At 41.7% G+C, this 22,366-nt stretch overlaps 1 protein-coding gene across 5 annotated transcripts in view; it reads left to right on the top strand.

Moving 5' to 3' along the window:
- Window positions 1-22,366, top strand: part of APOO (apolipoprotein O) — a 160,931-nt gene that overhangs the window by 58,576 nt on the left and 79,989 nt on the right. Inside the window, exons 8-9 of one of the 5 annotated variants that reach the window (XM_032389523.1) lie at window positions 366-431; window positions 4,156-4,415. The exons of 3 other annotated variants lie outside the window; for them this stretch is intronic. In XM_032389523.1, coding sequence (XP_032245414.1) covers window positions 366-401 — 36 coding nt within the window. In that variant the 3' untranslated portion in view covers window positions 402-431; window positions 4,156-4,415. Of the gene's footprint in view, window positions 1-365; window positions 432-4,155; window positions 4,416-22,366 lie in introns of those variants that run through there. One more of the 5 variants, XM_032389524.1, reaches the window with a different exon arrangement.

Below are 22,366 nucleotides of genomic sequence, written 5' to 3'. Positions count from 1 at the left end.
ATTCTTTATTTTTATTTTTTTTTAATTCTTTAGCAATGGCAGCAGCATAAAGTAGTAAAGAAATCTTTTCACTCTTGGATTTTTTATAGAATCAGCTGTTTGGCTGAATCTCTGTGGTGAGGATTAATGGAGCTTTAGTTCCTGCTCTCCTCTGTGCCTAAGTCACCGTCTACAGCAGGGCCCTCAGGGAGCCCTCGTAATTCCTTCAGTTAACTGAGAAATGGGTCAGGTTGCATTATAAGAATATTAATGTTGTATTCAGCCAAATACTGAAGATGGGCACGCTGAGACTTTCCAGTCTTTCTTTAGAAGTTTCACTATTTCTTTTTAAACTGTATTAATATTCTTAATTTTTGTTTTATAAGCCAGGAAATGTGAAGAATTCACCTGGAAATAAATAGAATGCTCCATGCTGTGCCCATTTTAATCAGGTAAAGAACAAGAGAATTCTGTAGTCATTTTTAGCCTTGTTAGCACCAGCTGAAATGACTTGTCCTTAATTAACTTAATTAATTATAGCAGTTTCAGCTTCATGTAGATACATAAGGGCCGGTATGATGTTTCATTCCATCTTTAATTTGTGGACTTAAGTGCCTTCACTTGTTTAATTGTGTTCATTCCTGAGAAGTACCTGGGTTTTTTAGACAAGCTAGAACTTGGCAGTTGTGATTTGTCTACAAAGCTATTTCAAACAGTTGAAAAGTGCCATTATTTCTTAGGTTTGTGTTTTTTTCAAATAAGATTTACTATAGTAGGCACCCTTGTATTCATCTGATAGTCATTAAATAAACATTTGTTGAATGAGTGATGGTTGTAGAGAAGCTCAAGATTATATAGAAATATTATTATAAGTGCCGTAGGGAATTCATAGGTGTAATTATTCTTTCTTTAAAGATTGAGTAACCTGAGGCTAGAGAAATTTAGGATACCAGATGAAGTCAGAAAATCAGTGTGATTTCTTCTGCTCATATACTCAATTCACTATCTTCATTCATTTGTTCAGTATTTACTCATGAATACCAGCTAAGTATAAAACAGTAGTTATATTAATGTTCGTTTGTGTATATATGAAAAATTATATAATAGCACTTGTGATTTCCTGATAAGATTATAATGAGTTTGGAAACAATTAAATATTTAGCTACAAAAAGTGGCTTAATTCTGGTATATCCATGAAGAGGAATGTTATTATGTTTCAGTAATATTTAATTGCATGGAAACTTGTTAAATGAAAAATAAAGGTAGTATGGTACATTTTTAGAGAGGATAAAGACCAGGAAATACAACAAAAAATTTAAGTATGTATCTTAATTATGGATGTTTTTTACAGTTTTTCTTCTATATAACTTTCTGTATTTTAAAATATTCTGCAGTGAATATGAATTTTCTTTTATAGTCTTTTTTTTTTAAATCACTGCTACACTTATTGTAAATCATGACTGCTATTTACAATCCATGAAAGCCCTCAGTGTGAGGTTTTTCTTTCTCTAGCTGTCTCCGTATTTTTAGAGATGCAGAGAGTCATATAGTCTTAGAATTTGAGAGGGGTCCTCTGGCCCCCCAGCCAGCCTCAAGCATAAATACCCTGTAGCTCTGTGTGTTCTCACTTTTCATCCTCACTGATAGGCACCTTACCCCACAGGGCAGCCATCTTTGGATGGTTCTGATTTTTAGGAAGCTGTTTCTTATACTAAGCAAAAATATGTCTTTTTGTAACTCCTATGCAATGGTTCTGATCCTGCCTTAGGGGTCACAGAGAACAAACCCAGATCCTCTTTCACATCTCAGCCCTTCATATGGTAACCCCCAGTTGTACTTCTCAAATTTTATTATACAAACAAATTACCACAGGAGCTTGTTAAAAGACAGAGGCCTAAGCTCCACCCCAGAATCAGCATCTCTGGAGAGCCGGGCCAGATGTGTACTGGATGGATCTGCTATTGGAAGAGAGACTAGAACGTGAGCAGCCAGGAAACCACATATGTCCTCCAGAAACTTGACATTGAATATATTATGTTTCTCTGCAGGGACAATGAGACTTGGAATACAGGGGAACTACGTAAATATCTATTTCATCTTTCCAAAATACTCTGGGCCAGAGTTCAGCTTACTGTATATACAACCTTGATTTCATTCTTTACTTTTTTACTTCTCTATTGGAGATGGAGTTTTCAATTATAAAAGTGATACATATTTGTTGTAAAGGAATTTTTTTATGGGTGCCTGGGTGGCTCAGTTGGTTAAGCAGCTGACTTTGGCTCAGGTTGTGATCTCAGGGTCCTGGGATCCAATCAGGCCCCGCATCGGGCTCCCTGCTCAGCGAGGAGTCTGCTTCTCCCTCTCCCTCTGCCCCTCCCACCACTCGTGCTCTCTCTCTCTCAAATAATAAAATCTTTTTAAAAAGAAATTTTTTTAGATAAGTATTTTTAGTTTATCTGGTTCTCTATTCATTTTCCATGGTTAATTTCTGTTAATAGTTTGACATTACCATTCCAGACATTTTTCTCTGTGTGTAAATGTGTGCACATCCATACCTTCTTTTGGTTTTTTGACAGAATGAGCTCATATTCCTTGAATTGTTTTGCAAGTACACTGAAACCTCCATGAGGGAACATATCTCAATTTTATTATTACACCTAAAGAAATTAACACTAATTGCTTAATATCATTTCATATTTAGGTAGTATGCAGATTTCCCTGATTGTCTTTTTGCATTTGGTTTATTTGAATCAGGATCCAAACAGGATCTGCCCATTGCATTTGACTGATAGGTCCCTGAAGTCCCTTTTAAACTGTAATAGTTCCTTCTCCTTCATTTTTCCCTTGCCATTCATGTTTTGAAAAACAGGCCTATTTATCCTTTAGAAGATACCACATTCTGGCTGTGGCTGAGTACATCCATTTAGTGTCATTCTATTGATCTCTTGGTTCCTCTCTTCTCTCCATTTCCCATAAAATGATAGTTAGATCTGAAGGCTCCATCATATTGAGGTTCAGTTTCGGTAAGAATACTTCATAGTGCTGTGTTTAGCTGTGTTGAACGAATGAAATAACTTGCCTTTTTTCACTTAATATATTATGTGCATCTTTTTCTCTTAGTACTTAGAGATCTGTCTCATTCCTCCTCTTAGCTGCTTAATAATTTCCTAGTATGGACTGCCGTGGCCTATTGAATCCTTATCAAAATAGGTTGTTTCCAGTTTGCAGTTTTAACAATGCAGTAAATGTATTGAATTCTTAGAGAAGTCCAAAACAGATTAATAAACTGAAATGGAAAAAGTAAGCTAGAGGTTTACATCTTTAACTTAAGAAGTTTGGTTTTATATTAAAAGATATATTTGTATCTAAAAGTATATCTCTAAAATACTTATGAACCTTGGGGCGCCTGGGTGGCTCAGTTGGTTAAGCAACTGCCTTCGGCTCAGGTCATGATCCTGGAGTCCCGGGATCGAGTCCCGCATCGGGCTCCCTGCTCGGCAGGGAGTCTGCTTCTCCCTCTGACCCTCCTCCCTCTCATGCTGTCTCTCATTCTCTCTCTCTCAAATAAATAAATAAAATCTTTAAAAAAAAAAATAAATAAAATAAAATACTTATGAACCTCTAATTGCTAAGTAGATTCATTACGTATTGGGAAGAAAGCAATCTGGAGAAGAATCCATTTGTCTTTGGTGTGTCTTTGGATGATGTGTGTTCCATTCCAGAGAAGAATAGTGGGTTGATATGAGGAAAGGTATACGTCAGACCTGACGGTGATATAATCATGCTCTCCTTCAGCAGATGGACAGAAATGTAGTTGTTTGGTTTTTCAGAAGGGGAGAGATGTGGTGTGTGCTGTGCTGTTTAAGCATTTATTTTTTATTTATTCATCCACCCATCCATCCATTTAATTATGCTCAGGTACACAGCCAGTTGAGAATCTGAATGTAACACAAAATGAATGAAACACAAAACCTTTCTGCTTTGTGGTTTAAGTGTCTGTAAAACAGAAATAATTACAGTTTTTTTCTGGTGCATGATGATCCTTATGGTCATAATAGTAATGTAAATATTTGATAGGGTTTCTCAGTTTAACCCTAATGAATTTTCAAAAAGCAAAGTTTTAGAGTTTCTCTTTTTCTCCCTGGCAGTTTGCTTATGGTTTTCTTTTTCTTTTAGTTATAGGTAAACATTGGAAACTCCATGCAGTAAACCAGTATTTCTACAGAAAAATGGCAGAGAAGTCAGTACTGAATATAGTAAATTGGCTTTCTTCTTCAGGACAAACTATACTAGGCTTCTTTGTTATCTTGGGTGATGCCATACTGCAAGTGGACTAATCGGAAATCCTTTCACCTAGAGATAATGTCTAGCCTTAGAACTCCTCGTTCTCAAGTTGCTATTTATGTACATAATTAAAATTCCAAATTAAAAAAAAAGTTGTTCTGCTTTTTTTAAATATTACTGAGTGACAGTTTAAGCGTACCTGGTGCCCATGTGTGCGGTGTGCGTGGTTGTATGTGTGGTATGTCTCTCTGAGTGTACGTGTGTGTGTGTTGAAACCGGTAACCCCCCTCAGGGCAGTACCAGCTGGCAGTCTGCACAGTGCAAGCCCCACGAGAGTCGAGTCAAGCAGAGTGGCTCTAGAGCTGAGAGATGAGGCTTCACCGGCCAGCCCGAGAACGTACCTTGTAAGTAGTAGCTGGCCTGACAGTGATTAGAAGACATACAGAAGAAAACAGTAACTGTGACCCCTTGTTGTGTTCCCTTGCCTCCCAGCTTCCACAGATCTTCCCCTTCTTGAAGGCCAGTGGAAGATGCATAATGAAGCAGTCTGTCCTCAGCTGGTGGAGGAATGGTATGTGGTCGTGTGTGTTGGTTCTGTGTGTGTCAGCCTTGTATTCACTTTTGTGGCCCGTGAATGCACAGCTTATTGAACTTTGTATTTGCAGTGCTGATGGGAACAGCAGGAGCCCCTTTTGACATCAGCCAGCGAGGGAGGATGGCAGGGGAACAGCGTGTGAAAGGGAATTGAGAATTTCCAAACTGCAGTCAGATTGGAAATTAAAAGTTGTCTTTGTATTCTTGTAGTGTCAATTTAATTCCGGATTGTTGACCTTCCACATCTGATGGCATTTGGGAAGATAGCACGGCACAAATGGAACGTGCTCATGTTAACGTTCAGTACATTTGATAGAGCCAAAATGGCCGAGAATGTTGCCAGCATTATCACCGGTCTAATGAGCTGAAGCAAATTTGTCCCTAGAATAATCCCCGTAGTGACCCAGAAGTCTATTTCCTTTTTTGCCGAAATACTTTTGTGTTACTGTACCAGTCATCCAAATACATTAAAGCTGTGCCCTAAATTTAATATCTCATAAATATACTATTATTATTTCAGGCTTTTCCCATTGGCTTCGCTTCCTTTATCACCCCCAGAAAGTAGAAACTCCACAAGTTTCCTTGTTCCTGAGATTGCTTGATCTAGAGAAGATGAAGAAATGGCTCTTGAGGTCATTAATCAAAAGGTATTTGAGTGCCTCCTAACTGTAAGATATTACTTCCCATTTTTAACCGTTTAGTTGGTATTGAAACATTGCCTTAAAACCTCTTAAATTCTCCAAGGGGATTGGTGGGGTGGGGGTCACAGAGCCGGCTTGGACTAGTATGTGGCCTGTATCTAGGACAGCAAGGTCATCACTTTCCAACCAGGCTAACTCAGTCGCTCTTTATACTATGATCCTTTTCTTCTGTGGTGATTTGTATCCAGTGCTGCCTGCCTTTTACATTTATCACTTTTTGCTTGCCTTCCATGAACCCTGAACTGTAGGGAATAAAACATTTGCATATTATAAGGTCTTGCATTTCTCCAGCTCTTTATACTTTTCACAGTGCTAGTTTATATCTTTCCTTTCTTGGCTTATTCCTGACCTCAGTATGTTTGTACTCTGGTTTTCTCTGTCCTGAGGTAATACTTTCTACTTATGTTTATACTTTTTATTCTGTGTTTTTATGACCAGTTCCCCTTATGATAAAACTGAGACTCTCAATTCAGATTATCTGTAAGTTAATCAGCACAATTCTATTTGAATAACTCTAGAGACTTTGGAGGGAATGTTCTCTACCATACAGAGTGATTTAAGGTGCTCTGAAGAGACAAATGTGGTGTGGTCTATTCTGTGATAATGTGGTAGTTGGAGTCCTAAGAAGGATTGCTTTATCACAAATCAAGATTGTAAAGCAATTGTTTCAATGGGGAAAAAGGGACCAGAGATGCTAAAGAATGCCTTCATCAATCTTATCACCTGTGTTGCCGCTTGGGACAAAATCAAAACAATAGTAGTAGATAGAAGAACTAAGGTGAGCTGAGGGACCACCCACCTTGGCAGTACAGTAGCAGGTACCTGGGCCGCTGGGTTAGCAGCTTTTATGGTAAATGTACTGCTGGATCCCAGCTGACAGGTGGCCCCTGTACTGCAAAGTACTTCCCCAATGGATCAATGACATTAGATTCAAGTGGCCTAAAGGAGATTCAAAATAAGGTAAAATGCTTCTGTTCCCATATACAGATGAAATAATGTGACTTGTTTGTGGTTAAATAGCCAGCCAATGACAGTTAAAATTAGGCCATGTAGGGGCGCCTGGGTGGTTCAGTCGTTAAGCGTCTGCCTTCGGCTCAGGTCATTATCCCAGGGTCCTGGGATCGAGCCCCGCATCGGGCTCCCTGCTCTGCGGGAAGCCTGCTTCTCCCTCTCCCACTCCCCCTGCTTGTGTTCCCTCTATCACTGTGTCTCTCTCTGTCAAATAAATAAATAAAATCTTTAAAAAAAAATTAGGCCCTGTAGTGAGTATTACTGATTTTTATTCGTTTAAAGTTCAGAATCCTTGAATTCAGCGAAAAAGAGACAGAGATTATGTTGTCCTCATTGTTCTATATTAATGAACGCACTTTGCACTCATTTTCTGGGAAAGGTTTGATATGTAGAGAAACACTTTTCATTGTGACCAGCAGTATTCATGTTTATTATATAAGCTGAATGGTGTACCATGAGTGTCAACGTTTTCACTTTTTAATTTAATGCACCCACCCAGTCTAATGCAAAAACTTCTGTCAGAGGGACCAGCAATATATTTGTGGGACTAAATTTCTCATCCAAGGCTTAATTTTAATTAAAGGTAAATATTTGAAATAAAAGGCATCTAAACTGGTAAGGAAGAAGTAAAACTCTCTTTGCAGATGACATGATACTATATATAGAAAACCTTTAAGACTCCACCAAAAAACTACTAGATAAATGAATTCAGTTAAGTCTCAGGATACAGAATCAATGTACAGAAACCTGAGGCCTTCCTGTACCCTAAAAATGAAGCAGAAGAAGGTAAAATTAAGAAAATCCCATTTATAGTTGCACCAAAACCAATAAAATATCTAGGAATAAACTAATCAAACAGGTGAAAACTATAAAACACTGATGAAGAAATCCAAGATGACATAAAGAAATGGAAAGACATTCCATGCTCATGGGTTAGAAGAATTGGGTTGTCTGTACTCCCCAAAGCAGTCCACACATTTAATGCAATCCCTATCAAAATACCAACAGCCATTTTTCACAGAACTAGAACAAACAATCCTAAAAGTTGTATGGAACCACAAAAGACCTCAAATAGCCAAAGCAGTCTTGGAAAAAAACTGTGGAGGTATTACAATTCCAGGTTTCAAGTTATATTACAAAGGGGTAGTCATTAAAACAGTATGGTACTGGCATAAAAATAGACACATAGATAAATGGAATAGAACAGAAAACCCAGAAATAAACCCACAATTATATGATCAATTAATCTTCAACAAAGGAGGAATGAATATACAGTGGGAAAAAGTCTCTTCAAATGGTGCTGGGAAAACTGGACAGCTACATGCAAAAGAAGGAAACTGGACCACCACGTTCTTTCACCACACACAAAAATAAACTCAAAATGGATTGAAGACCTAAATGTGAGACCTGAACCCATAAAAATCCTTCAGGAGAGCGCAGGCAGTAGTTTCTCATACATGGGCTAGAGCAACATTTTTCTAGATATGTCTCATAAGGCAAGAAATAAACTACTGGCACTCCAATCAAAATAAAAAGCTTCTGCACAGTGAAGGAAACAATCAACAAAACTAAAAGGCAATCTACAGAATGGGAGAAGATATTTGCAAATGACATATTTGGTAAAGGGTTAGTGTCCAAAATACATAAAGAACTGATACAGCTCAACACCCAAAAAACAAATAATCCAATTAAAAAATGGATGGAAGACACGAACAGACATTTTTCCAAAGAAGGCATCCACATGGCCAATAGACACATAAAGAGAAGTTCATCGTCACTCATTATCAGGGGAATGCAAATCAAAACCACAGTGAGATTTCAGGTCACACCTGTCAGAATGGCTAAAATCAAAAACACAAGAAACAACAAGTGTTGGCAAGGATGTGGAGAAAAAGAAAACCTCATGCACCAATGCAAACTGGTGCAGCCCCTGTGGAATACAGTATGGAGGTTCCTCAAAAAAATTAAAATAGAACTACCCATGATCCAGTAATTGCACTCCTGGGTATTTACCTCAAAAATGGAAAAACACTAATTCAGAGGTATACATGCACCCCTATGTTTAGAGCAGCATTATTTACAATAGCCCAACTATGGAAGCAGCAGAAGTGTCTCATCAATTGATGGAGTCTTAATAAAATGGAATATTATTCAGCCATAAAAAAAGAATGAAATCTTGCCATTTGCAACGACATGGATGGAGCTAGAGAGTATTACGCTAAGCAAAATAAGTCATTCAGAGAAAGACAAATACCATAGGATCTCACTCATATGTGGAATTTAAGAAACAAAGAAAAAAGACAAACCAGGGAACGGTCTTGACTACAGAGAACAAACTGATGGTTACCAGAGGGGAGGGTGGGGGAATGAGTGAAACAGGAGATGGAAATTAAAGAGTATACCTATCATGACAGGAAAAAAATGATAAAAGAAATAATGGTTTCATTCACCACCAGCTGAAAGAAAGTTGCTTGCGGTTTTGGTTTTCACCCTGTACACCTCCCTGTCTGATGTTTTGTTTCCCTTTTGATAGGTTCACATTTCAGGTCCACAGTTAGCTAGCACATAGTTCTAAAGGTACAATTAGGTCAGACTCTAGACATGACCAAAGTTCAAGCTTATTTATATTTAGGAAATGATAGCCAAAGAAATTTCTGGACGGAGCAAAAGTTTGTTTTCATAAGCCAGTGTTTCACTGTTTCACATTTTGTTCACTTAGCAATGCTGAGTGAGTGACCTGTATTTCACATTTAAGGGCCTTTGTCTTCTTAATCAATTCTAAAGCTTTGTTGTTGCATTTCAGCTGTGACTCTGGGAGGCAGAAGAATAGCGTAGGAAGTGGCTCTTCTCCTTGTCCTCCCCCAACCTGTGAAATAGTCTCCAGACTCAGTAGCTGCAAGAGTCAGTCCATAAAGTCTCTCTTCTCAGGTACACCTTGGGACACTCCACTCAGCGTTGGCCCATCTGGTGGACACAAAAGTAAAGGCAAAGATGGAGAAAACTACAGGATTCAGACACTGCTCCCCACACTCAAAAGTGAAGTCATAACAAGTCTTCCAGTGCTTAGATGATGCAATACTCAGATTTTGTTAGTGACTCCAAATTTGAGTGTGGTTGGAGGCATGATTTTAAATGCTTTGTTCACTATAGGGAAAATACTAGCGTTTAAACATCAGCTATCTGATTTATCTTTTTTTTTTTTTTTTTAGGATTTTATTTATTTGAGAGAGAGCACAAGCGGGGGGAGAGGCAGAGGGAGAGGGAGAAGCAAGCTCCCCACTGAGCAGGAAGCCCAACACGGGCGGGGCTCGATCTCAGGACCCTGGGATCATGATCTGAGCCGAAGGCAGATGCTTAACTGACTGAGCCACTCAGGCATCCGTGGTTTATCTTCCATATCTCTTCTAAACTGGGAGAAAATGGCCCTCAGCTAAAGAGTGTCTGAATGCACGTATGACTTTGTCCTGAGACCCCAGGAAGACCGTAAGAGAGGGAATTTTGTTTTTCCTTAAGAAGAGAGGGATTTTTAAGTTGTCATTAGCATGCAAGGAAAGGATGGGGAGAGGGAGACAATGGACCCCTGGTTTTTGCAACACACGTAGTGGAACTGTTTGACTCTTGAAACCCTGCACCCGTATAACATTGGCACAAATAAAAGTAACAAAAACATTTAAAAGAATTCTAAGAAAAGCAAGGAAGTTAACATTAAAAGTCTCATATTTACTTTGTAAACTTTGGTTCCGTGTGTTCAATGGGGCCCTTCCTGTCCTGAATGCAGTATGATACATTTCTCTCCATTTTTCCAAGTTTTAGAAAGTTGTGGTGTGACTTTTATCTACGGCATTTTGTCGGTCGTATCTCTCTGATTTCGTTTCTGACTCCTTCTCCAGGAATGCATTACTCAAGAGGGAAGCTGTGATTCGTCTGGGGGCATGGTCCCCGGGATCCAAAGTCATGTTGCTTCCATGAAGAAAAACAGACTGCTTCATGTAGTGTTAGACTTGCCGAGGCTCTTTAGACGTGGTCGTGGCCATAGTGCTCCCACGGCCTTCCCTGCTTCGCGTTCCCCACTTGCCTCCTGCTGGTGAGGCTGGTGAGGAGGATTTGTCCTCCTTTCTGCATCTCCTCTCTGTCCTGTCAGGCAAACATGACATTGTTTTCTGCTCCTCACTTTGTGTTCCTCGCTCTTTATGGGCCCCACTGATCTAAAGACGCTTAACCTACTACTAATAGATTTCTTTGTGCGATTGTTGTTTCCCCTTGGGTCGCCTTCTGTTCTTGTTCCTCATTTCTAGGCAGGCTGTGAGATTTAGGAAAAGCTTGCCCCTTTACAAAACCTTTTTAACTTGTTTGTACTCCTTTTGAATTCACCATCACTCTTACATTTCTAAAGAACTACATTTCCAGACGTGAAAACCTTCTCTCTCTGAACTCCCGGATCCCTTTGTAGATTTTCTATGTCCTCATGCGTGCTCTACCCTCGTGAGTTCGCTCCTGATCTCTAGTAGACTATCCCTGAGACCAGGCCAAGTATCTTTTTCCTTAGTGGTCCCACGGTGCTGACCTCATGCGCTGACTTATATGTGGCAAAATGTGTGCTGAGTGTGTTCTTTAAAGTTCAGAATTGCATTATGATTTGGTTTTATTTGAGCCCTTGAGGCTACCCATAAGCCTCAAGTTGGATTTGTTTGATGGCCACTATTCTGAGAGTGTGTGTCCCTCTGTTTCTGACTTCCGAATCTAAACATAGAGGAGGTTGAGCTCAGTACTCTCTAAAGGCCTTTGATCTCTGTAACTTTTCCCCCTCAGATTGATGAAGCACCCCTTGAGTGCGTGGTCTAGATATTCTCTTATGTTGTACAGGGAGGAGAAATAAGGTTACAGTTCAGATGCGAAGACAAAGCAAGTACACAAAACAGTAATCACAGGCAGCATCATCATAACGTGCAGATCAACTAGCTGATAGATAGTAATTCTGTGTATCGGTCTTACGCAAAAAAGCACCCAAGGATATTTGTCTAAAGCGTGAACATAATGTACCTAGGGAGTGGTTTTACATTTTTCGTGTACCCTAGCTTTTTTAGAGAAGGAAGAAGAGTAATCAGAGGAAACAAGTCTTGTACAACAGGACATTGGTTTTGGATGGATGTTTTTACTTTTAGTCTTTGGGACCTAACCTATGCTCTCTTTATGTGATTATTGTTTTCCTTTTGGAACGCCTTCTGTCCCCAGCAAGTCTGGCAAAAGTTACTTTAGGGTTGGGCTTTGGGGCACCCTTGATGTATTCCTCTAGCTCATTCTTAATGTTATTATGGATAGACAAGATTTAATATTTTATTCCTTTCAAGTACAAAAGGGAATTTAAATACCTACCTAAGAGTAGTACCAGATGAGGGGCGTCTGGGTGGCTCAGTCGGTTAAGCGACTGCGTTTGGCTCAGGTCATGATCCCGGGGTCCTGGGATCGAGCCCCACATCAGGCTCCTTGCTAGGTGGGGAGCCTGCTTCTCCCTCTCCCTCTGCCTGCCACTTCCCCTGCTTGTGCTGTCTCTCTCTCTGTCAGATAAATAAATTAAATCTTAAAAAAAAAAGAGTAGTACCAGATGAAATCCTGCAGGTCCTGCTTTAATGAATAGATAAATTTTATTTAAAATTAATACCCATTTGCATAATAAGGTATGCCACAGACCTTTAAAAATCTCTTAGTAGCTTAAACATGCCACTATACAGTATTTACTATAGTAATATACTGACTTTAAAAATTCATGGATGGGATAAACTTTAGCTCACTCTAATGATGACAAATTTGAAATATTCCTAGACACCAAATTTGAATGTTTCCCTAAGTAAACTGTAAATTAGAGCTCGAATGAGTGCTAAGGCCTCTGTGCAGAAGAGAGTTAACATAGCAGGTGCAAGACCGCCGTCTTTTAGAAAGGCCTGCTTGCATGGTTGGCCCTTAGGAAACTCAGCTTCTCAAAAGTTCCCCAAGCCGATAAAAGCTGGGGCACCAGACCCTACACGTATATTGTTTGTGTAAATGATGTGATTTATGGCAAACACCTGATTTCCTTCTGGGAATTGGGGATGTGGGTAGTTGCTAGGCCAGGGCTGCTTATGTGACCAGCCCCCAATAAAAATCTTGGGTGCTGAGTCTCTAATGACTTCCCCAGGTAGAAGCATTATACAGGTGTGGCTGCCTTTTTTCTGCCGGGGAAAGGAACACGTTCAGTGTATCCCCTCACAGGCAGGGAAGGAGGGAGCCTATGAAGGAAGCCTGTGCATGGATTTCCTCAGACTCTGCCTGTGTCTTTTTCCCCTGGTGGTCTTGTTGTGTACCCTTTGCTGTAATAAATCTAAGCCTAAGGACAAATGTTTGCCAAGTCCTGTGAATCATCTTAGTGAATTGCCACATGTGTGGGTAATCTTGGGGACCCCCCCGAAACAGCATGTTGAGATGGTATTTGTTTCATTTATGTTATGTTCTCTTCCCCTCAGCTTTAGAGGAAAAATATAAAAGGACTGTTATATTTACATTAAATATTTCCAGGTCACAAGACATTAAAAAGCAGTTTTTATTCATCTTTCTCAAGCAAAGAGAAAGTAGTTTTTGAGAGCCACAGAAAGTTCTAAGCTCCCTTGTTTAGACCAAATTAGTGATTAGATTTTTTCTGATTCTCACAATAGAGTCTTTCTTCCTTCCCTCACGCTATGGAGGCAAGCTGTTTGGGCTGGTTCATAAGTAAATAGGTCATAAACTGCACTCCATTCAAAAGTGACGTACTTATGAAAGCATTTATTTGTCCTACAGAGAGAGTACTGGCTCATTTCAAATATTGTTCTCAGCCTAGATTAGAATGCTAAAGAGCACACATTGCACATTTTGTTTTAAAAACAACAGTTTAATTGTTTTTTGATGGTGCCGTAAATATTTTCTGGGAAAGCACAACCAAATAGGTAAGACTTTTAGGAAACTGTGGGATCATAGACCTAAATGTAAGAGCTAAAACTAGAACTCTTAGAAGACGACATAGGAATAAATTTTGGTAAAAGAGTCAACCGTGACCTTGCATTTCGCAATGGTTTCTTAGTTACAACACCAAAAGCACAAAGGAGCAGAACAGATCATTTGGACTACTTCAAAATTTAAAAACTTTTGTGCTATATATAAACAGTAGGATCAAGAAAATTAAGAGATAACCCATTGAGTGCAGGAAATACTTGCAAGTCATATATCTGATAAGAGACTGTATCCAGATATATAAAGATCTTTTACAACTCAACAACAAAAAGCCAACCCAATTAAAACTGGGCAGAGGAACAGACATTTTCCCAAAGAAGATACACAAGTGGCCAATAAACAAATGAGAAGATTTTCACATCATTAGTGTTACAGCAGTACAAATGAGAACCACGATAAGATAGCACTTCACATCTACTAGCATGGCTGTTATTAATAAGAAAGAAAGGCAGTATCAAGTGTAGATGAGGATGTGGAGGAAATGGTACAGTGGTCCAGCAGTTCTTCACAATGTTAAGCATTGAGTTCTCATGTGAATCAAATTTCACTCTTCAGTAGATACCCAAGAGAAATGAAAACATGGTGCACATAAAAACTTGTCCACAGATGTTCACAGCATCATTATTTATATCAGCCGAACAGTAGAAACAACTAAATGTCTTATCAACAGATGAATGGATAAACAAAACGCATTTTCTTACAGTGGAATATTACTCAGCCATAAAAAGGAATGAAGTACTGGTGTATGCCACATTGATGACATTTGAAAACATTATGCTAAGAAGCCAGTCACATACTATATGGTCAGACCACATATTGGGTGATTCCATACATTTGAAATGTCTAGAATAGGTAAATCCATAGAGAAAGTAGATTAGTGGTCGCTTAGCACTCTGGAGGGTGGGAGTGGAGTGTATCAATCAGGATTCAATTAGAGAAACAGAACAAGGAGGAGATATATGTTGAGAAGTTTATTGCAAGGAACTGGCTTAGGTGATTGCTGGGGTTAGCTAGGCAAGTCCGAAGTCCATAGGGCAAGTCATCAGGAAGGGCACGCTAGAATTCTCGGGGTGAGCTGGAGCCACAGTCTGCAAGTGGAATTTCTTCTTAGGAGAAAGCTCACTTCTGCTGTTAGGCCTTTCAACTGATTGGATCAAGCCCATTTACATTAAAGTCAGCTGATTATGGACTTTTTTTTTTTTTTGGCAGAGAGAGACACAGCGAGAGAGGGAACACAAGCAGGGGGAGTGGGAGAGGGAGAAGCAGGCTTCCTGCAGAGCAGGGAGCCCGATGTGGGGCTCGATCCCAGCACCCTGGGACCATGACCAGAGCCAAAGGCAGATGCTTAACAACCGAGCCATCCAGGCGCCCCACAAACCATTTTTAAAAAAATTTTTTTTTTAAATTTTTTTAAATTTATTTATTTCACAGAGAGAGAGACAGCAAGAGAGGGAACACAAGCAGAGGAGGAGTGGGAGAGGGAGAAGCAGGCTTCCCGCAGAGCGGGGAGCCCGATGCGGGGCTTGATCCCAGGACCCTGGGATCATGACCTGAGCTGAAGGCAGACGCTTAACGACTGAGCCACCCAGGTGCCCCAACCATTTTTTTTTTTTAAAGTTAGAAAATCCTGTCACATGCTGCATCGTGGATGAACCTTGAGGACATATTAGGCTTAGTGAAGTAAGCCAGTCACAAAAGGACAAATGCTGTGTGCTTCCACTGATAGGACCTTGTCTAAAGTAGTCAAATTCATAGAAATAGAATGATGGTTGCCAGGAGCTGAGGGGAGGGGCAAAGGCGGAGTTCCTGGTCAATGGCTACAGTTTCAGATTTGCAAAATGAAAAAGTTCTGGAGATCGCCTACAGAACAGTGTAAACATTTAGCATCACCGAACTGCACAGTTGGAAATGGTTAAGATGGTAAGATCTGGTCTTGAATGATGGGAATTTGGCTGCCTGGCTCTTCTCTGAGTTTGGGGGGGCCGCAGGGGGGAGCCGCTCACCTTCCGGGAAGTGACGCAGAGCCACAGAGCGCCGGGTGCCCACCCGGCTGCCTTCTGAGACTGGCCTGTTGCAGTGGGGAAGCCGAACAGGCAACAGCTGCAGTGTTGAACCAGAAAGTATTCTCACTTCCTGGTTTACCCCTTTGTTTTCTAAGATCTGCCAGTTGTGGCAGTTGACAGATTCCCCCAGGGGAGGGGCGGCTGGAACTGGTGAAGTCAGGCAGCCTGGGGGCCTTGCTCCTTGGGCCAGGAATGCCTATGCCTTAGCCCCGGGGTTTTTAACCAGGCGGTTCTGCCCCCAGGCATCCCGTGGCAATGTCTGGAGGCATGTTGGGTTGTCTCAACTTGGGAGGGTGGGTGCTAGTGGCCTCGTCTGGGGGGAGGCCAGGGATGCTGCTAAACTTTCTCCAAAGAACAGAACAGCCCCCCCAGCAGAAAATGATCCAGTAGTGCTGGAGGTGAGCAACCCTGCCCTGGTGCCCTGGACCTTTGCAGAGTTAGCTCCTTCTCACCCAGATCTTGACCTTAGTTGATCTTTGCTTGGATGGGTTCTGATCAGTCAGCATAGTTTTTTTGTTGTTGTTACACTATCACTATATTATATTTTGCTTGTCTGTCTTTGTCTGCACAGTCTTACCACCCTCTCCATGTACAATATACTAATGACTAATATAAAATCCCGAAGTCTGCAAAGATGAGAGACCTCTTCCCTCACTGCCACATCCCCAGCTTCTCATGGAATGTTTGGGTCCTAGTGAGATGAACTCAGTATTTGTTTCATCAAAGAATGAAAAGGATTTAATTTGCTCTAGTAACCTGACCTCCTCCCTGTCCCCTAGGGCATATGCCAACTCCTCTTTCTCTCTTTGTCCTGAAGCCTCTGACCCCTTCCAGCCTCCCCAACTCCTCCTCCTACTCTGGTGGGAACAGGGAAGGAGTGAAACTCCTGGGGGGCGGCCCCTGGGGAAAGCAGACCTGCAGGACTCAGGGAAAGTCCCTGGAACCTTCACTATTAGAGGAGTGGTTGGAGAGGAAGGAGTCCTGGAAACTAAAAAGCTGAATGGAGAAAGGCAGGGGGAGGGGAGTGTACCTGGTCATTCACCATTTTTAGTGGGAAAGAAAGGACCTCCCATTTATTGAGTGCCTTCTAGGTGCAGGGCAAAATAATCTTAATCTTTTTAATAAGTCTGAGATGAGGACACTTAAGTCTGGCACACTGAAATGACACGGCTACACAACTAGGAAGCGGCAGAGTTGAGATTTAAATCAAAGGTGTGATTCCAAAGGCCAAGTTTGTTGAGTCTTTTGGGGAGACCCATTAAGAAGAGTCCTCTCCTCCAAAGAGCTTCCAGTCTGGTGGAGGGGCAGACGGGCCCACAGATTAGCATATGAAAGTTATAGGAGGTATGGCCTCTTCCCCAGCTTGGAGGGACAGGTGTCACGTCCCCGTAATCAAGTTAATTGCTCACACGCTTACATATCCAAATTAGTAGGCAATCCAGTACTGTGTGCTCGTTCTCCCTCTCTCTCCCTCTCCTCACCAGATTGTTTTCAAGAACCCCAGGTGTTTGAACCCCAGGGTTTTACTAGGCCTGAGTTAATCAGTTCTAAATGAAAGATAGATGCGTGGTTCTTATCACCTGGTCACTACTGAAATTAGGCATTACAGGGGCTGGAGTGGTGGCCCAAGGTCACCACTCTTTACACTCCTATAGCAGCTGATTTATACTCATGGACTCAGCCATTGTCCCAAAGGGAGTCCCCACGCCAAGGTGGTTCCAGCCTCAGGCATGTACCGCCAAACCTGTGATGATCAAATAGGGCCACAGCAATATTTCTGGTTCCACATGTTCTTGTAGAACCTAGCCATCCCTCCCAGCAAAAGGTGGAGTGTAATTCTCCTCCCTTGGAGTATGGGCTGACCTTCGTGATTTCTTCCTATCTAATTGGACGCAGTAGAAGTGAGGCTGCATGACTTCTGAGGTTAGGTCATAAAAGGTGATGTGGTTTCCTTCCACCTGGTTGCCTCGCTCTGCTCGCCCTCAGAAGGCAGTCACCATGCTGCGAGGAAGCACAGGTCTCACAGAGAGGCCCCAGGTAGGGGTTCCACTGACAGTTTTGGCCGCAATCTGGGCAGGCAGCCAGCATCCACCATCAGGCATGACAGAGCCAGCCTTCAGGTCTTCCAACTGACATGACAACCTGTCCCTGCTGAGCCATGATGGAATCGACAACTCACTGAATCCATGAGCGTACTAAATGGTTTTTTTTAATGCCTCCCAAGTTTTGGGTTATTTATCATGCAGCCGTCGCAGCTGGAACACCCACCCCAGGCCTGTAAGAGAGCCCTGCCGTTGAGGTCACCAGCCCAGATCCCCCCGTCTTCATTGCTTTTAAAGACTTTGTCGAAGGTCAACCTTAGTGTAATCATGCTGACACCTAGGGCGAATTCATCTGTGTCACCTGGTTTGACACAACATTCATCATATTACGTTAAAGCTGCTTGTGTCTGCATCCCAGGTCAATTCTGAGCTGTCTTGGAGGACAGGTCCACGTATTCTCTCTCTTCACTGGTGCAGATATGTAGCAAGGCTAACAGCTCCTTATGTACTCACTGAATGAACCATAGACTCAGAATCTAGACCCCTTGTGTAATATCAGACATAGTCTGTAGCTGTGTTTATGTGTGTGTGTGTGTGTGTGTGTGTGTGTGTGTGTATTTTCTTTAAAAGCAATTCCTCTGTATATCCATACAAGGGAACATTATTCAGACTTAAAAAGGGATCAAGTTCTGACACCTGCTACAACATGGATGAACCCTGAAGACATTATGCTAAGTAAAAAATGAACCCGACACAAAGGGACAAAGACTTTGTGACTCCACTCATATGAGACATCCAGAGTAGCCAAATTCATAGAGACAGAAAGTAGAGGGGTGGTTGCCAGGGCCAGTGGGGAGGGGAATGGGAAGTTAGTGTTTAATGGAGATAGAGTTTCAGTTTGGGAAGATGAAAAGAGCCGAGGATAGATGGTGGAGACAGTTGTACAACAACGTGAATGTATTTAATGACCCTTAACTATGCTTGAAGATAGTTACAATGGTAAATCTTATGTTATGTAAATTTTACGACATTGGAAAAAAAGATTTCTGTATAACCTGTTACTTTTAAAAAAAAAGATTTTATTTATTTGAGAGCGAGAGACAGAAATAACGACAGAGAGAGAGCACGAGTGGGAAGGAGAGGGAGAAGCAGGCTCCCCGCTGAGCAGGGAGCCCCATGCAGGGTTCGATCCCAGGACCCTGGGATTATGACCTGAACCGAAGGCAGACGCTTAACCGACTGAGCCACCCAGGCGCCCATAACTTGTTACTTTTGAATATCCCCAACAAGATATGGGACCCATTACACAAACTCAGCCCTGGAAGAAGCAATAGAGATGCTTTCTGGACAATTTCATCTCTTCCTCAGAAGACTTCTATGGAAGAGCTACACAGGAAAAGAAGTGAAGTACACACAGTGTGAGCCACTTCCCTTTCTTGTCATGTGCCACTGAGAGCCTTTGGGTTGAAAGTTCAACCCATGATCTTCCCCACATGCTTCCCACTCCTGCGGCTTCCTGTGGCTTCAGCTCTGTCAACAGATTCCAACTTGGCAGAGCTCATACGGTGCACATCTCACCCACATGCTCCCTGTGGTGACCCTGGACTTGGTAACACCAGTTCTGAAGTGTCTGGCCCCTTGGCTCGAAGGAAAGAACGCTGAACCGGAAGCTAGAAGGCCCAGATTCATGTCCCAGGTCTGTGCCTTACTGCCCACGTGGCCTGCACAAGTTGGTTTACAACTATGTTCCACTCTCACTCTCCCCCCACCTGTCACAAGTGCATTCTGAATTATACACATGTAGAATGTGTGCTCGCCTACTCTTCTTCTCAGATTAAGACCACTGGTCATTTATTCTCCTACTGTGAATCAGTTTTATCAGATTGCAAAAGGGCACTAGATAATTTTGTTGTATGAAGAAGACGGGCTTAGAAAACTTTGGTCAGGAGTTGGGGCACCTGGGTGGCTCAGTCGGTTAAGCATCCGGCTCTTGGTTTTGGCCCAGGTCATAATCTCAGGGTCCTAGGATTGAGCCCTGCATTGGACTTCACAGTCATCAGGGAGTCTGCGTGAGGATTTTCCTCCCTCTCCCTCTGCCCCTCCCTCTACTTGCTTGCCTACACACTCTCTCCCTAAAATAAATAAATAAATCTTATAAAAAAAAAAGGGTCAGGAGTGAGGGGGACAGAAAGGCCAAAGGGAGTCTTTGGTAAGTAGCATGGCACTGCACTGGCTTCTAGGAGCAGGGGAGAGAAGTCAGGAGCTGGGAGATTGCCAGTCAAGTTAAACCACCTTTGCTGTTTTATAGGAATATATCATAAAAACAGTCTGTGCTGGAATGCCTTTATGAGGTACAGGACTAGTACCCTCCCTAGACAGTTTGATGTCTTGAGGAGAGGAAGGGGAGAAGGGATGTGTACTCCTGAGACCTTTCCCCTAATTCTGTGTTTTCTGACAGCTGTGTCAGTTAGGATTGGGTTCAGCTGTGAGTAACAGAGACCCTAAAACTAAGGGCTAAAAAGACAGAAATTTCTCAAATAAAAGTTTAGAAGGTACCAATCGAGGGCTATTATGACAGCTCCATGGTCATAGGGGACCCAGGCTACCTTGAAGATTTCCACCTCCCTAGGATATGATCATCATCCTTATAGTCTAATATGGCTGCTGGAACTCCAGCCATCACATCATGGTTCCAAGCTGCAGAATGGAAGATAAGAGGAAGGAGCACATGCCACCCTCCTTTCAAGACTTCGCAGAACTTGTACCCATTATTTCAGCTTACTTGTTTACTATAACTTAACCTTGCTGCAATGGAGTTTTTAGTTGGGAAATAATATGCCAACTGAGAAACTGGGATTTTTTTTAAATTTGAGAGCGAATTGGAGAATAGATATTTGGTAGGCAGTTAGGCCTATCATGGTCATTAGGAACTCCAGTTTATCACACCACACGTCCCTTTAGCACTTGTTAAGGGATTGTAATGCGAGAACCACTTTAACAAAACTTTTAGCTCCTTTTGTTGTGTTATGTATAAAGATACCAAAGTTGTCCTATTCATTCAATAACATTTGCTGAATGCCAGTAAATGGCAAGGCTAGCCCGGGAGATGGTGAGTAGGACACAGCTTTTGAGCCTTCCCTCCTTTTATCACTACTGCTCCTGCTGATAGATTTGGGCCGCTTAGCCTGGCTCTGCACACGCATGTTCTGAAAACAGCCGTGACTCCCTGCCAATGGGGAAATCTTGGCCATAACTTGTGGGGGAAGCGAGCTGGTCATGACATTTTCGGCAACACTGAGAACCCAGAAAATCTGGACTGCAGTGTGAATATCTATTGTTTCAAACTGAAGAGAGCTGTTTCCCTGAAAGGGAAACAGTTAGATTTAGTACTAAGAATAGAGCAAGAGAAACATGGGCCCAGTGCCTTCAGCTGAGAAATGAATTTCATTAGAGTCACAGTTATTGTCTATTGTCTCCATTGGTCGTTCTGGTTGGGCTGAGATCTGATTTCCATTTCAGTTCTCACAGTCAGCATTATTATTTCCCTTTGTGTAACTTTTGGGAAAAATTCAATATGAATCAGATCGTGTTGTTAGTTCCCACCAAAGAGAGACTTTTTTTTTTTCAATACAGGGAGAATAGACTCAGGCTTAGATCAAAATGCTGACATCACAATGGAGTATCTTTGAGCGGGACTGTTGAGTCCCCTGCCTTCCATTGTTTCCGAGGCTGTTGCTGAATGAGTGTTCCCATCCTAATTTAGAACGGAGCACACCTGCTGCCCAAACCCTTTGACTTCCTTTAGCTCAGTCTTCCTCTTGTAGTTTTTAGTGTTTTTGTTTTTAGTATTTTTTCATGATATTTACAAACCTGAGATTTATTATTGAATGCTTTCCGGTCAAGGGAACACAGAAAACTCTCCAACTTAAAGGGAACACTGAATTTCCGGATTCCCACCCTTTCTTGTTCTTACAGGCTAAGCGTGGATCTTCGGGCTTCCCAGAGATTCCAAGAGTGATCAAATAGTCTTCCCAAATTTTCTTCCTTTAAGTTGCCCAAATTCTGTTTTTGATGCTTGAAACCAAGGTGGTTTTATTTTTTAATTTGTGGTAAAAAACACATGACATAAATTTACCATCTTAATCTTTTTTGTAGCGTTAAATATATTCACACTCTTGTGAAAACGAGCTCCAGAACCTTTTCATCTTGCGAAACCGAAACTGAAACCCAATAAATAACTCCCTATTCCCTCCTCCCCTCAGCCCCTGTTTCTATGAACTTGACTACTTTAGATACCTCACATAAATAAAATCATACAGTATTTGTCTTTTGTGACAGGATGTCCTTTTTATTTTTTTAAGGAGACTCCACGCCCTATGGGGGGCTTGAACTCACAATCCTGAGATCAAGAGTCCCATGCTCTACCAACTGAGCCAGCCAGGTGCCCCAGGCTGTCCTTCATTTTTAAGGCTGAATAATATTCCATTCTGTGTATCTGCTGCAGTTTGTTGTCCATTCATCCATCACTGGACACTTGGGTTGCTTCCCTGTCTTGGTTACTGTGAATCATGCTGCAGTGAACATGGGGGTGCAGATATCTCCTCAAGATCCTGCTTTGAGTTCTTTTGGATAAATACCCAGAAACGGGATCGCTGGATCATGTGGTAGTTCT

The sequence above is a fragment of the Phoca vitulina genome, unplaced genomic scaffold (genome assembly GCF_004348235.1).
Source record: "Phoca vitulina isolate PV1807 unplaced genomic scaffold, GSC_HSeal_1.0 scaffold55, whole genome shotgun sequence".
Lineage (NCBI taxonomy): Eukaryota > Metazoa > Chordata > Mammalia > Carnivora > Phocidae > Phoca > Phoca vitulina.
The sequence above is the reverse complement of the archived record's forward strand: the minus strand, read 5'-3'. Positions and strand labels throughout refer to the sequence as shown.